General features: G+C 44.3%; 1 protein-coding gene across 2 annotated transcripts; it reads left to right on the forward strand.

Moving 5' to 3' along the window:
- Positions 1-1,062: 1,062 nt before the first annotated feature.
- On the forward strand, positions 1,063-7,014 carry LOC111850844 (small ribosomal subunit protein uS8). Of its 2 annotated transcripts, none has more exons than XM_023825147.2 (5): positions 1,063-1,164; positions 2,076-2,220; positions 2,541-2,620; positions 2,702-2,787; positions 6,872-7,014. In XM_023825147.2, the coding sequence occupies exons 2-5, from the start codon at positions 2,088-2,090 to the stop codon at positions 6,963-6,965; spliced, it is 393 nt and encodes a 130-aa protein (XP_023680915.1). In that variant the 5' UTR covers positions 1,063-1,164; positions 2,076-2,087; the 3' UTR covers positions 6,966-7,014. The 2 variants fall into 2 exon arrangements, with proteins under 2 accessions (XP_023680915.1, XP_023680916.1); XM_023825148.1 differs by lacking the exon at positions 1,063-1,164 and adding an exon at positions 1,171-1,494.
- The last annotated feature ends 6,705 nt before the right edge of the window (positions 7,015-13,719 follow it).

Here is a 13,719-nt window from a genome sequence, read left to right on the forward strand (position 1 = left end):
TCTCGCCGAACGAAGCCTCAATGTGATGGGCTTCATCTAGAATACTCACTGGTGTCTTTTCCCCTCGAAACAATATTGCAGATGCAATTAATTACTCTGAGATTGGCAGCATTACAGCATGACAATTACAATGGCAGACTGAAGCACAGCGTGAGGGAAGGAACTTAAATACACAGACATCCAGGGAAAAACAAAGAACAGGTGTCATTTAATCAATGAACCAATCAAGGGAGACACAGCAGCAAAGAGAAGACAGGTGGACACAATAACCCTAAGAACACACAGAACTAAGAGAAGAAACAAACACTAAAGACTAAGGATCTACAGCAAGCACTTGGGGAAACACCACCAGGAAATACTAGAAGCAAGAACACACAGAACCAATCACAATAAACCAGGGGAAACGCAAGAAAACACAGATTAAACACTAGAGAACAAAAATGGAGAAAACAAAACAGATGAGACTGGTCTCAAGCCAGCCTCAAACCCATAATATGAAGGAACAGTATATGAGCTGTACATGCAACCCACTGACCTATGCAGCAGGCTGGGGAACAGGGAAAACACACTAGGGACTAGGTACACTGGGGCTGAGGGCCAAGAAACGGAAGAGGACATAATGGCCAGCGACACCTGCTGGCCCAAGTGGGAAGAGACACAAAAGGTAGGGTAAGCTGGGTGCTGATCCTGACATATATGTCCCCGTTCTGAAACAGTGGTAGTTTAAAGTAATTAATGCATACTTGGTTGGTGTTTATTTTACTAGACAAATGTTTATTAATTGATTTAATATTTGTAATTGTTAATGTGAGCTGTTTTCCGCATCGCGTATGATATTCTCAGTAGTACGTAAATTTACAGCATTAACAGCACAATTTGTTGCGACTCAATCATGCTTTGGTAATTGGTTTTAATATGAACAAATTGTAAAGTGATTATTGATATCTTACTGTTTTTTCCTCTTTTTTTGAAGTAATGAACATAATAAACAATGATCATATTTTACAGCAGCATAGAACCATCTTCCAGCTGCGCGCACCGAAGCGGCACACCCTGACCACGCCCCTACGCTCAGCGCGGACCTGTTCTCGCGACATCACGTTTTTCCCACGTAGTTTGATCGCGAGCACTTTTCTCTTTTCCTTCCGCCATACTGCATTGCTGGTAAGGCGGATAAGTGCGTTTTGTGATAATCCACTTAATATCGAAGCCATCTTTGCCTTTACCAAACAGTCTGTTGGGAAAGTCAGAAATGAACAAGCACATTATTTTGACAGTCGTTTTTTAACAGAACCCGATGAGTATTTCATTTGTTTTAATCTCAGCTTGGAGGTCACTCCCTGCTTTAGTTTTTCGTATCTATTCAAAGTAATAAGTCCAGTCATCAGAGCGAATGCACTCCTCTTAAAAAGCAGTCGGTTAATATCCAAGGTTTTCGCGCTGGTTGTGGCCGAAGCAGATAATACTCTGTATTTCGGTCATTTGTCTATTAAGGTAACCTGACTGAGAACATCTGTAGAGCATAGAAACATGAATAGGTGATTACATGCGGAGTGTTTAGCAAGTTGCGAATATTTGCGATGTTTCCCATGAGAAACAGTTGCTTTGTTAAATGTCAATCAGGTGTTATTAAAAAACATTGTCTTTACAGACTGTTCAAGGGGTAGGCGGTGCACTTACATTTAATGACCTGTTTATGCTTCTGTGCTTTTTGAACCAGTGTTTTGTTGCAGGATGTTGGGCTCCATGCAGGGTTGCCAACTCTGCTGCATCTGGTGTGACACTCACACTTTCAGACTGTCACCTAAATTACCTACATCAAATTCAATGGGGTAGTTTGCAGACCTTACAGACTATTTATAAGGTAATATATCTGTTACATATGTGAAATGGCGTGTGCATATATGTCCAGATTTGTCTCGATTTGAAAATCTCACGCCAGCCAGCTGGCCAAGGTTGGCAACCCTGTCCACGTCTCTGGATAATAGTTTGATGGTTGGATGTGTATGTATGTGGCTTAAATATGAAATGGAAGCTCAAATGCACTGACTGTCAGTTGGCTTTTCTCTGTTGAGCCTCCGGGCACCATGGTGCGCATGAATGTCCTTGCAGATGCCCTGAAGAGCATCAACAATGCAGAGAAACGGGGCAAGCGGCAGGTTCTGATCCGGCCCTGCTCCAAGGTCATCGTGCGCTTCCTCACCGTCATGATGAAGCATGGTGAGTCAGGCCCCCTCCGTCACCCCTGGAAGTGTGACTGATGGACCTTCCCAGCCCCCCTGGGGTCGTTACATGTGTTACAATCAAGGGTGGGGGCCAGTGCTACATCCCACCAGCAGCCAGTCAGGGTACAGATGGTCACATTTAGTTACAGAGCCACGCAGAGTGTGCAGGGGCTGATGGAACAGGGTGTCTGTCGTTACAGGATCATGTACTTTGCTGTGATGGAGGTGTGCACTTTTTGGGGTGGAGGCTAGGGACTGTGTTTTGTTGCTGTCTTGGTTTGAGGTATCATCATCCTGTTCTCATCTCCTCTGCAGGCTACATTGGCGAGTTTGAGATTATTGATGACCACAGGGCTGGAAAGATAGTTGTTAATCTCACTGGCAGATTGAACAAGGTGAGTTTTCGATCTGTTCCTTGGCTTTTGTGTAAGCTGCCTTTCCCACTGACCTCCCCCCCCCCCCTGCCTGTCTGGCAGTGTGGTGTTATCAGCCCCCGGTTCGACCTGCAACTGAAGGACTTGGAGAAGTGGCAGAACAATCTCTTGCCTTCCCGGCAATTTGGGTGAGTGATGGTCTTTCCATTTCGATGTCAGTTGCCCGGGTGTCCTCCTGATCGCTCAATAACATCACTTGGGTTTGGTCAAGTCTAGTGGTCCTGCTGTAGCTGTGGCAGTCGAACCCACATGATGCAATAAACTCACAAACATAAACTCACATCTCCTTGGCAGAGTCAGGCTGCGCTTATTAATGTAGGTGTTGGTCATACATAGTACTTAAGTTAAAGGGACCAGAAGGTTCCGCATCAAGTCTCATTGGGCACCTAGGAAACACTGTGGTTTCTTCAGGAACTGGTTGAATGTTCTAAATGGGCGTTAGAGTGGCCTTTTAATGTTTTGCTTAAGGAGCCGATTTCTGGAAGTTTGAGTAATAGTTTGGGGATAGCGGCACATCTCAATGCACAAGAAAGACATGCATCGAAACTCTTCTCTGTTTTGACACATATGTGGTGGATTGAACTTCCACTAGATGTCTGAACAGCTGAGTCAATGGGTGCCTTCAAACGCAGACTAAAAACTTACCTCTTTCGGAAGTACTTGGATTAGCACTTCCAGGGTTATACCCATTATTATAAAAAAATGTATTACCCGCCAACAAAGTTTTTAAAGTGATAGTATTCTTAGCCAGGTTCTATTGAACCAGTATCAGAATATATTCACTGATGAATATCTTTAAGCATTTATGCAAGGCACTCTGGCTATGGACATCTGCAGTAAATGTACATTAGCACAATTAGCTTAAAAACTATTGCTTTTAAGTAAATGGGTTACACAGCAACGTGACCTTAGTTTTTTATATATATAAATATACACACATGCACACATATATATGTCTGTGTGTGTGTGTGTGTGTGTGTGTGTGTGTGTGTGTGTGTGTGTGTGTGTGTGTATATATATATATATATATATATATATATATATATATATATATATATATCAGATGTTGTACATTTGTTCACTACTTAGATATTTTGCGGTCATGTTTACGCAGTATAATGAAATTTTTGCTCCTATGGTCATAGTAACCGATAAATAAAGCACAATAAAATTTACAAAAAAAAAAACTACAAATAACTGAACAGTCAGTCTGGCACAAAATGACAGCACCATAGACAGACAGTCACTTCGCCATTAGGTGTGCTGGAGGTGCGTTCTGGGGAATGTGGTTTGTATTCACTATCCTATCTGCGCATGGATAAACACCGTGATCCCACTGCCTCTCACCCTGTCCTGTGACTCCGCAGACGAGCTCTGCACTGCTCATTTTCTTGTCACTTCAGCAACTTGACCCGTAACTATTAACAAAAAGATGCTTGTTTTCTAAAGATCAGACCATTAGCCGGCTACTCCATGTAATATTACCTCGGTAGCAGGCCCTGTTTCACGGAGCGTGTCAGTGACTCTTTTGGATCAAGCATTCCCGTGTAAATCTGAATGATTAACCATGAAAATCAGACGTGTAAATGAAGCGCTGCCTTTGGAGGGCAGCGACTAAATGAATCAAATTTATTTAATCCCTGAAGGTGATTTACCCCGGTAATTTGAAGTTATGGGCTTTCCTGTCACTGAGTAATGAATGTGAACATGTTTGTGTGATAGTTACTGGTACTGATAATATGTTTATTGATCAGAGCAGCGAGTCCTAGGTCAGAATTGGAGAATCCATGAAAGGTGATTATGTGGGACTCATTTAATAGCTCTCACATGCTCAACAGCCACGAGCAACAACTGGCTACCTGTCTGCCATGAGAGGAACAGGGGCAGCATGTTGGCATCCAGATAGAGAGTTCACCTCTGTTTAAAAGTTGGAGGCAAGGTGGAGGTGTTGGTGTGGCCAACTGGTTAGCCCATCCTGTGGTCTGTGTGGATCCCAGTGCCCCAGTGCAGTGACGGGGACACTGGCCAACAGGGTAGCCCATCCTGTGGTCTGTGTGGATCCCAGTGCCCCAGTGCAGTGACGGGGACACTGGCCAACAGGGTAGCCCATCCTGTGGTCTGTGTGGATCCCAGTGCCCCAGTGCAGTGACGGGGACACTGGCCAGCATGTTAGCCTATACTGTGGTTTGTGTGGATCCCAGTGCCCCAGTGCAGTGACGGGGACACTGGCCAACAGGTTAGCCCATCCTGTGGTCTGTGTGGATCCCAGTGCCCCAGTGCAGTGACGGGGACACTGGCCAGCATGTTAGCCCATCCTGTGGTCTGTGTGGATCCCAGTGCCCCAGTGCAGTGACGGGGACACTGGCCAGCATGTTAGCCTATACTGTGGCTTGTGTGGATCCCAGTGCCCCAGTGCAGTGACGGGGACACTGGCCAACAGGTTAGCCCATCCTGTGGTCTGTGTGGATCCCAGTGCCCCAGTGCAGTGACGGGGACACTGGCCAGCATGTTAGCCCATCCTGTGGTCTGTGTGGATCCCAGTGCCCCAGTGCAGTGACGGGGACACTGGCCAGCATGTTAGCCTATACTGTGGCTTGTGTGGATCCCAGTGCCCCAGTGCAGTGACGGGGACACTGGCCAACAGGTTAGCCCATCCTGTGGTCTGTGTGGATGCCAGTGCCCCAGTGCAGTGACGGGGACACTGGCCAACAGGTTAGCCCATCCTGTGGTCTGTGTGGATCCCAGTGCCCCAGTGCAGTGACGGGGACACTGACCAGCATATTAGCCTATACTGTGGCCTGTGTGGATCCCAGTGACGCAGTGCAGTGACGGGGACACTGTGCTGTAAAAATGGCGCCTTCCTTCGGATGATGGATGAGACATAAAACCGAGGTCCTGACTCTATGAGGTCATAAAATATGGACATCTTTCAAAAGAGTAGGGGTGGTACCCTGATGTCATGGCTAAAACTGCCCATTGTGGTCCTTTCAGATCTTGCCTCCTAATCATCCCCTGTATCTAATGGCACTTTACCACCGGTATACAGGAACCAAGCCGTACCCAAGCCGTGCCACAAAAACAGATTAGTTACAGCACAGTTTCATCTCGCTTCAGTTTTCCACTGCAGGGGGGTCGGCTCGGTAAAGGCGTGGCCGGGTTTGGAGAGGGACAGTGACCTAAAACCGAAGAGACTTTTTTCTGTTCACACGTTGAACATCATGATTTACTAGGTGTTGATTTCCACTAGCATCAAACGCTATGGGAATTAGCATTCGCTTGTGTAAATTTGAATTACGAATCCAATCCATTCAGCTGTTCTCTAGTAATTTTTAAGTAGGTGGTTGGAAATGTTCAAATTCCCAGTTATCGGGAATGCATCAATATATCGCAGTGTGTGATACATCTGATGATGAATAATGTCTAGAATATTTCCCTGCATTTCAACCAATCAGATGGTGGTGACACCACCAGCTGAGTTTGGTCACACTTTCACCCCTGGTATTCATGCAGGGCATTGTCAGCGTGGGTACAGCTCAGGTACAGCTTGAATAGTTTACAACGGAAAACTGTCAGTTTGTGGTATGGCTCGGTTCTTGATGGCAGTGGAAAAGCGCCATAATTAGTGAAATCCCTGGTTCCCTGCTCCTTCACCACCTTAGCTATTGTGTGGTGAGCGTACTGGTGCAGAATGGCTGCTATTACATAATCCAGGCAGGTGCTACACAATGGTGATGGTTGAAATGACTCCCCATTGATTTTTTATACTGGTTTGGGTGTTTTGAAAAGCACTGTATAAATGTAACATTCAGAAATATACAGTGTGATTAACTGAACCAGTTAAACCAGGAAGGTGGATGGGAATGGAAGCCAGTAGACATCCCATTATCCTTAACGCCAGTGGATGTTCCCATGTAGATAACAGGATGTAGGAGAGGGTTGCATATGCGGATGGCCTGTAGTAACTTTTGGAATAAATGTGTCCACAGCATGGTATCACCCTATAAAGATTCCTATCAGGGGCATCCCATAGTGAGCGGCTTTTTAAATGCATCATTTCGTTTTTTTATGACTTTCCCAGTCTGGCAAATTTTACCAGCTGAGTGGATTTACTACCCTATAAATATAAACCTGATGAAAACACATGGTGTGTGTGTGTGTGTGTGTGTGTGTGTGTGTGTGTATGTCACCCACGTACCTGTCTCTCCTCTACAGGTACATCGTGTTAACAACCTCGGCCGGCATCATGGACCATGAAGAGGCTCGACGGAAACACACTGGAGGGAAAATTCTTGGCTTTTTCTTCTAAATTATTAAAACACACGTGCAAATAAATCCAGTTCCACTGGCTGTATTGATTCCTGTTTTTGTCTCTTTTCTAGTCTGTCATTTTCCTTCAGTTGAACTAATTAACGTTCCTTGATATTGTAGGTCCATTAAGTTTAATGTAAAAAGTTTGACTATTTGGGGTCACTGTATGTGACTACAGCAGTGAGTTCCCTCATGTTGCTTGGAATCTCTACCTCTGGTGTGTGATTATTAGTGCAAGCATGTGTGTGCCCCGCCACTGGATGCAGCCTGGCCTTGTGCCCTGTGCTGCCGGGGATGGGGTCCAGGGAAGCCCACACTGGAAAGGCATTTGGAAGAGGGGTGACTGGATGGATACCTAGAAATATACCTATTTAGTTTCCAGTGGAGAAAGTGCTGTATTTTGAACAATATTCAAATGAAAAGCTTGTGTCCATCTGTACTGTTGAATGTGCCTATAATGAGAAGGTTAAGACTGTATGCATTTATATTTAAGATATTCAAATTACATAAGGTAATGAGAATATGACTCGAATATACGGGGTTCTGAATAATTCTCATAAATCCTGCTGAACATTTAATCAGGACATTTGCTAATTTATTCTCAACAGTTAAGATGTGAGAAATCTTGAATCTGTTTTTCTGCCTGGAGCTGTGCTCTTCGTGCCCAAGCCTGCGGAGCGCCACCCCTGGGCTTCATGGGAATGTTGCGTCTCTGTACACCTGCGGGGAAACCAGAAGCCGAGACGCCGCCGTTGTTTTCCTCCTGCCTGCCGTCTTCCCCCCCCGCTGCCGTTTTCTTCTTCACACTCCTGCCCTTGTTCAGAAGCAGCCTGCCTGCAGGTTCTGTTTGCAAGGTGTTAATTGCTGAAATACCACCTGCTGGCACCCATCCCTGGAGACGTACGTGAAGAACAGACTGATTTGATATGCTGGACAGGCAGCTCCTTCAAGCTACACAATTATTTCTGAGGCCTGAATTAAATTAATTAAGCCATCCATCCATCCATCCATACATTCCGCCTCTAGCTGCTTATCCTGGCCAGAGCTGCAGGGACCTCGTACTCTTTTCCATACAGCACTGGGCACGCGGCTGAGGTGCATCCTGGGTGGGATAGCAGTTCCCTTGGGGATGAATTAAATTAGTGGTAAAATGCACAACAGACCAGTATTATAGGTGGTGAAAGCCCAAGGATTTGTGGTTCTCTAATGGCTTAACCCCCTTTTTCCCGTTAGAAGGATTCACACTCACTGGGGTGCGTGGTGTCTCCTGCACCAGCACACGATTAGCGCATCACCCTGCACAACAGGAAGTGTACGTGCTTGTTTCCTGTGCATGCAGATTGGCTTCCTCTGAAGCTCTTATCTCCTGACTGCATGCTACTCCTTCTGAAGTAAGGCTTGGATTACAGGAGATGTTGTTATATGTGGTGTTTGTGCACAAAATATTTTTTAATTTTTATTTCAAATCTTTGTAGGGTTGCACCACAAAAGAACCTTGAGGAAAAGATTTCCTTTGTGAAGTTTTAAAAAAAATATTTAGCTCCTGGAAGGTGCCATCATGTCTCTGTAAAGCAGCTTGCTTGAACATTTTTGAATATATTACTGCTGCTTCGGTTTCAGTTTCATGTCATACTGACATAGACACCGGCTTCTTCAAAGCAGCCACAGGATGTTTGCCGCTGTATGAGTGTCTGCAGGAGGCACTCAGGACCACTGATTGTCACATTTCCCAGTGAGGAACACATCCCGGCCCGGTCGGCTCTGCTGTGTGACTCACCGGCACTAAAGAGCGACACACATGGGATGCAGAGGATGGACGCGGTCTCACTGCAGCACCAGCACCGTGGGCAGGAGAGATGATCTTCCTGTTTGCTTTAATGAGCCCGTTAAAGCGGCATGGCGTTCCTCTCTCAGACGTGAAAATGAACAAGCAGCTGGCCTTGAGCTGAGTCGTTATTATTCTAATGAGGCCATTTTTATGAACCTTCACTCATGTTGATGCTCAGTTGAAGTTTGTCCCATTGGTTGCCAAGGGCGATGCTTCAATTCCGGACTGAATGTTTTTGGATTTTATTGGACTCCCGAGCAAGACGCTCAGCTGAATTATGCCAGTAATGTCCCCTTCTGTAAATGGGATTCATATATAAAAAATGCTAAATCATTCTGGATGGGTCTATCTTCTAAGAAAATCATGATGTAAAAATGCACAAGGTCAATGGGCTGAGTTGCTAACTGTTTTCTAACAGTAGGGGGTGATGCTTGTCCACCTTATAGAGGCGATTCTGTTGTAAGTTGATATTTGCTTTTGAGAGGTGGTCCACTCATGGTTGATGCAGTGGAGTGTGTTGAGTGCTGTTTTCTAACAGCAGGTGGCACTGTTCGTAAGTCTTACAGTGGTGATTCTGTTATCAGCTGATATTAGTAGGGGATAGATGGTCCTCTGATAGCTGACATGATTCAGAGTCAGACACTGTTTTTTAACAGTTGGGAGCACTGCCTGTAAGCATTAGAGCAGTCATTCTGTTTCCTGCTGTTAGCAGTACATAGGTAGGTCTCTGGTAACTGATCCTTGCTGTGTCTCTTGTGGTCTGGCTAAGTAAACAGATGTATTCAGATGGAAGTCCATGCGCTTGCATGCTCACCTTACTTAAACACTTTATTGACTGTTTTTACAATACTACGAAGGGGTTTTATTTCATAAAATCCTTCGCACATCTAGCAGATTATCCCTGCCTGTCTATATCTGTGTGTACATTTGGGTTCTTGCCCGGTGCTTTTATCTAAAGTGACTCATCCCTATTTATGTTGCTGCATATTTACTCCGGCCTCAGATACCCCCTACTAGGTCATAAACATGGTACCTTCCATCTATGAGTCTGCCTCTAAGAGCTATATTAACTATTAACCTCCTATTCCAACCCCAAAACATGTATAATAATAACAGCTGTATGTAATAACTGTATGGTGCAGATTCGCAGACATTAAAACTGGCCGATTCATGTCCAAAAATCTGCTTTTTGACAGGTTGTACAGCTGACATATAGACGCAGATTAGTTGAGGACATTTGACCTGCTTCTGCTGGAGGCTCTTGATCCCTGATGAAATACCAGAAGCTTCCGTTCCTTCTCTGATGGTTGCCTCATTTCTCTCTTTAAAGACAGTGCATCCATACTGCATGATGCTAACAGGTTTGTATGAATCTCTTCTGCTCACCGGATGTGTCAGTTTACGTGCTACACAAAGCCAGACATGTACAAAGAAATCAGAATTCAGTGAAATGTCTAATCCAATATATATTAAATGTGTGAATTGTTTTATGCTAAAATGTAAAAACATTCTATGAATATGAACTGGAAACAAACAATTTAATATAGTTTGAAATTTAAGGACTGTCAGACCTATACATAGATAGTTCCTTATTTGCTTGGATAATGATGGTGCCCCATCGCGCCCCACCCTCACCCACAGAAAACGGGATGTCACTTGGAATGAGAGTGTCTACTAGACAAACTCACCAAAATTACTCAAAATAGTTTAACGGTAGGGCAGAAATGATAACAGCTAATTCAGTCCTGTCTGGGAGCTCCAGATTTGTAGGGCACCAAGAAGCATGAGCCATTAAAAGCAGCCGTTAGTCTCTATAACACAGTCATTAGCTTCTGAGTGTGGCCCCTGCTGCCTAGAACACTGGCTGCCCTCCCATTGGCTAGGGCCAGATGTGGCCAGCATGTGTGTCTGCTGGCTGCTCTCCCATTGGCTGGGGCTGGAGGTGGCAAGTGTGCGTTCCTCCTGGACACGTGGTCATCCACTGGCTGGGGCCGGAGGAAGCCAGCATGCGTGCCTGCTGACTGCTCTCCCATTGGCTGGGGCTGGAGGTGACCAGGCTGCCGAGTCGAATTTTGCTGCCACCCCTCTTGCCCCTGGATAACTGGCTAAAGGTTAGCCTGTATTGTGGTTGGGAGATCCGGGATGGTCTTCAGAGAACCAAAATAGGGACAGGCTCTTCCAGTTTGTCTTTTTAGGTGCCAGCCAGACAGCTGCATAGCTGAGATCAACCAGAGAATGGGGCTGTGGATGGATGGACTTCTCCAGGGCTGCTGGAAGTAATTTACAGTATATACTATCATAATCTTATGCTATGGTAGAGCTTAATTTGCCTTTAACGTAAAATGATCAAATTTACTCAGTTAAATTCAGGAATGTTCTTCATTTGGACAATCCAATCAACATATAGAATGTACATGTAGTTCATTATTATTTATTTATATTAAATCCTTTGGGATATATTAACACACCCTCAAATTAGATTACATTTTTTTTTAGAAATACACTGTACTTATATGGACGTAACACAAGTAGCCTTAAAATAATCCCAGGGACACATAATAATAGATAGCTTTGTTTAACCTGCTTGACCCAAATCCTGCAAAAAGCTATTTCGTGCTGCTCTCCTTTTACTTACAGGGACTAATATGTCGTCTGCCATGTGTTAAAGAATTTTGTTTGAAATTGTCTCTTTTCAGTGTAATGTTGAAATTTCTTTGACATGATCACGTCCAATAAGGGGATCAGTTAGAGTCATAGCGTCAAAGAATAATGTAACATCTTTCAATCATATTAAAGTTTTACAATGGCTGCATTATTTAGAATTTGTTCAAGAAAATGTCAGTGTGACTTATTGTAAAAAGGATTCAGATCTGCTAAATGCATTCTTCAGTAATAAAGTTTTAATCTGCTGAATGTAATTATAGCATTTGTAATGTCACGGGGATGGTGATTCATCAGGCTATATGGGGAGAGATCCTGCAAAGCTTACGTGAGTCAGGGAGGTGGGCAGCTGTGGGTGCCGGAGTCTGGGCATGTGTGTCTCAGCCCTGATATATGACCAGCCAGGGACTGCACTGTAAGGCCAAAATCACACCAACTTGAGGTGAAATTGAGCTTCCTAAATCACTCTTCACCTTCTCTCGTTCGAAATCTAACCAGAAATTCTTGTGATATTCATCAAAGCATGAAAGGTGACACCAGCCCTGTGTCAGACTACACAGCAGGCCAGATGCAGCAGGCTCCCTGCAAATGTTAAATGTAACTCGATAAAAAAGAAGTAAAACGAAACCATAACATTCATTTGTAACTTGGATGTAATAATAAGAATACTACTTTTAGCCCCGAATATGTGTCCATATGCCTTAAAAAAAAACAGGATCTCTCTGCAATGCACTACGTAAACACCAGGGGGCAGCATCTCCACAAGCTCCAAAGGCCATTGTCAGAAATTGTGGGCTGTTTTTTTCTGTCTCTCAAATAAGTGTAAACACTAATTAGCATTCAAATTTAAATAACAATCAGCCACTAATCTAATTTTTCATTGTGTTTTTTTTTTTAATTGATTGGTATTTTTTGGAAGGAAAATACGTATTTGGAGATATTAGCAGCTGAATAGTCATAGCAGAAAGTGTGTTTATAGCACATCCTGGCTGTCTGACACAGCGGTTAGCAGTACTTCTAACTCAGAGGTAAATTACAGCTTTATGGCTTAGGATCCACGTTAAGGTGGAACGACCTGGCTGTCTGAGACAGGGGTTAGTAGAACTGTGTGTCCGTTGAGAGCTTTTCCATCTACCCCCAGAGGTAAATCACAGCTACTGCAGCTTTACTGCTCAGGATCCATGTTAAGGGGGACTGGCTTGGCTGCCTGTAACAGGTGTAAAATCAACTGAAGCTTTATTGTTATACGAAACACAATGTAATAAAAATGCAACATTCAGGACAGGACAGGCATTACAGTGCTACAGGTGTAGTGCAGTTATCTTGTAGCTGTCTGGGGCTCTTTGCCATGTGTGACTACAGGGATCCTAAAGCATCAGCACATAAACTCCACCTTTCGTGTACAGCATTGTCTTTTTTTTTTTTGACTTTCTCTGCAGATGATTTAGAAATCGCAGACTGGCGGGGTGTGTGTGTGTGTGTGTGTTATACTTTCATTCAGTGACTTTAAAGGCAGTAACAGATTCATGTGTGCCTGCTGTTACACTGCCCAGTCACCCCGCGTACGTGACGTGCATTTGTGTAAGGTAAGTGTGTGTGTGTGTGTGGGGAGGGGGGTTGTTTTTAGGGAAGACGAAGGTCTGCATGACGAATGAGATGTTTGGGAAAGCTGTGAATTTATGGACGGGATGGCTGCCATCTATCCCGAGTCGGATGCCGTCCTCAAGGGCACGTTCCCGAACCGGGCTCCTGCCGGCACGAGCGCTCCGAAGAAGGCCCATTCCGCTCGTTCAGCCCCTCCCGCTGTGAGCAGTAAAGGACTGCCGGTGAACTATGTGCTTCTGACATTCTGATTGTTCTGTAATTTTTTAAATATTCAGCTTTTGAGATCGTTTTGTATAATAACCTATAAGCGTGAGTGGCTGCGGTACGCAAGAAGCTCACACTGTACTCATCTAAATGATGCAGCAAACAAAACTGTCTGTTTCACACTGCATACTCATTAGTCATTTGCGATTACATCATCTAAACTAGCAGCTTCCATACGTCACCTTTGAAAGGCTTTTCCTTGCTTCCTTCTGCAACTTCATTTTGTTTTTTTTTGTTTTTTCTTCTTTGTTTGCTCTCTGCTGATTTATGATTAGGGGACACGTGCAGATCTGCCCATGACCACCTTGTACAGAACTGTAGGTGTGGAATATGGATGTGTTGTATTACCTTATTGTTATGACAGTAATAAACACCTGTTACATGTTTAAATGAT

This window comes from Paramormyrops kingsleyae, chromosome 5 (assembly GCF_048594095.1).
Source record: "Paramormyrops kingsleyae isolate MSU_618 chromosome 5, PKINGS_0.4, whole genome shotgun sequence".
NCBI classification, from domain to species: Eukaryota; Metazoa; Chordata; class Actinopteri; order Osteoglossiformes; family Mormyridae; genus Paramormyrops; species Paramormyrops kingsleyae.

What these genes read in the sequence shown, in the direction of transcription:
- LOC111850844 (XM_023825147.2), top strand. Translation starts at nt 2,088, where the DNA reads ATGGTGCGCATGAATGTCCTTGCAGATGCCCTGAAGAGCATCAACAAT. An exon ending in CACCGTCATGATGAAGCATG is followed by an intron (nt 2,221 to 2,540) that starts GTGAGTCAGGCC and finishes TCTCCTCTGCAG; the next exon opens with GCTACATTGGCGAGTTTGAG. An exon ending in TCACTGGCAGATTGAACAAG is followed by an intron (nt 2,621 to 2,701) that starts GTGAGTTTTCGA and finishes CCTGTCTGGCAG; the next exon opens with TGTGGTGTTATCAGCCCCCG.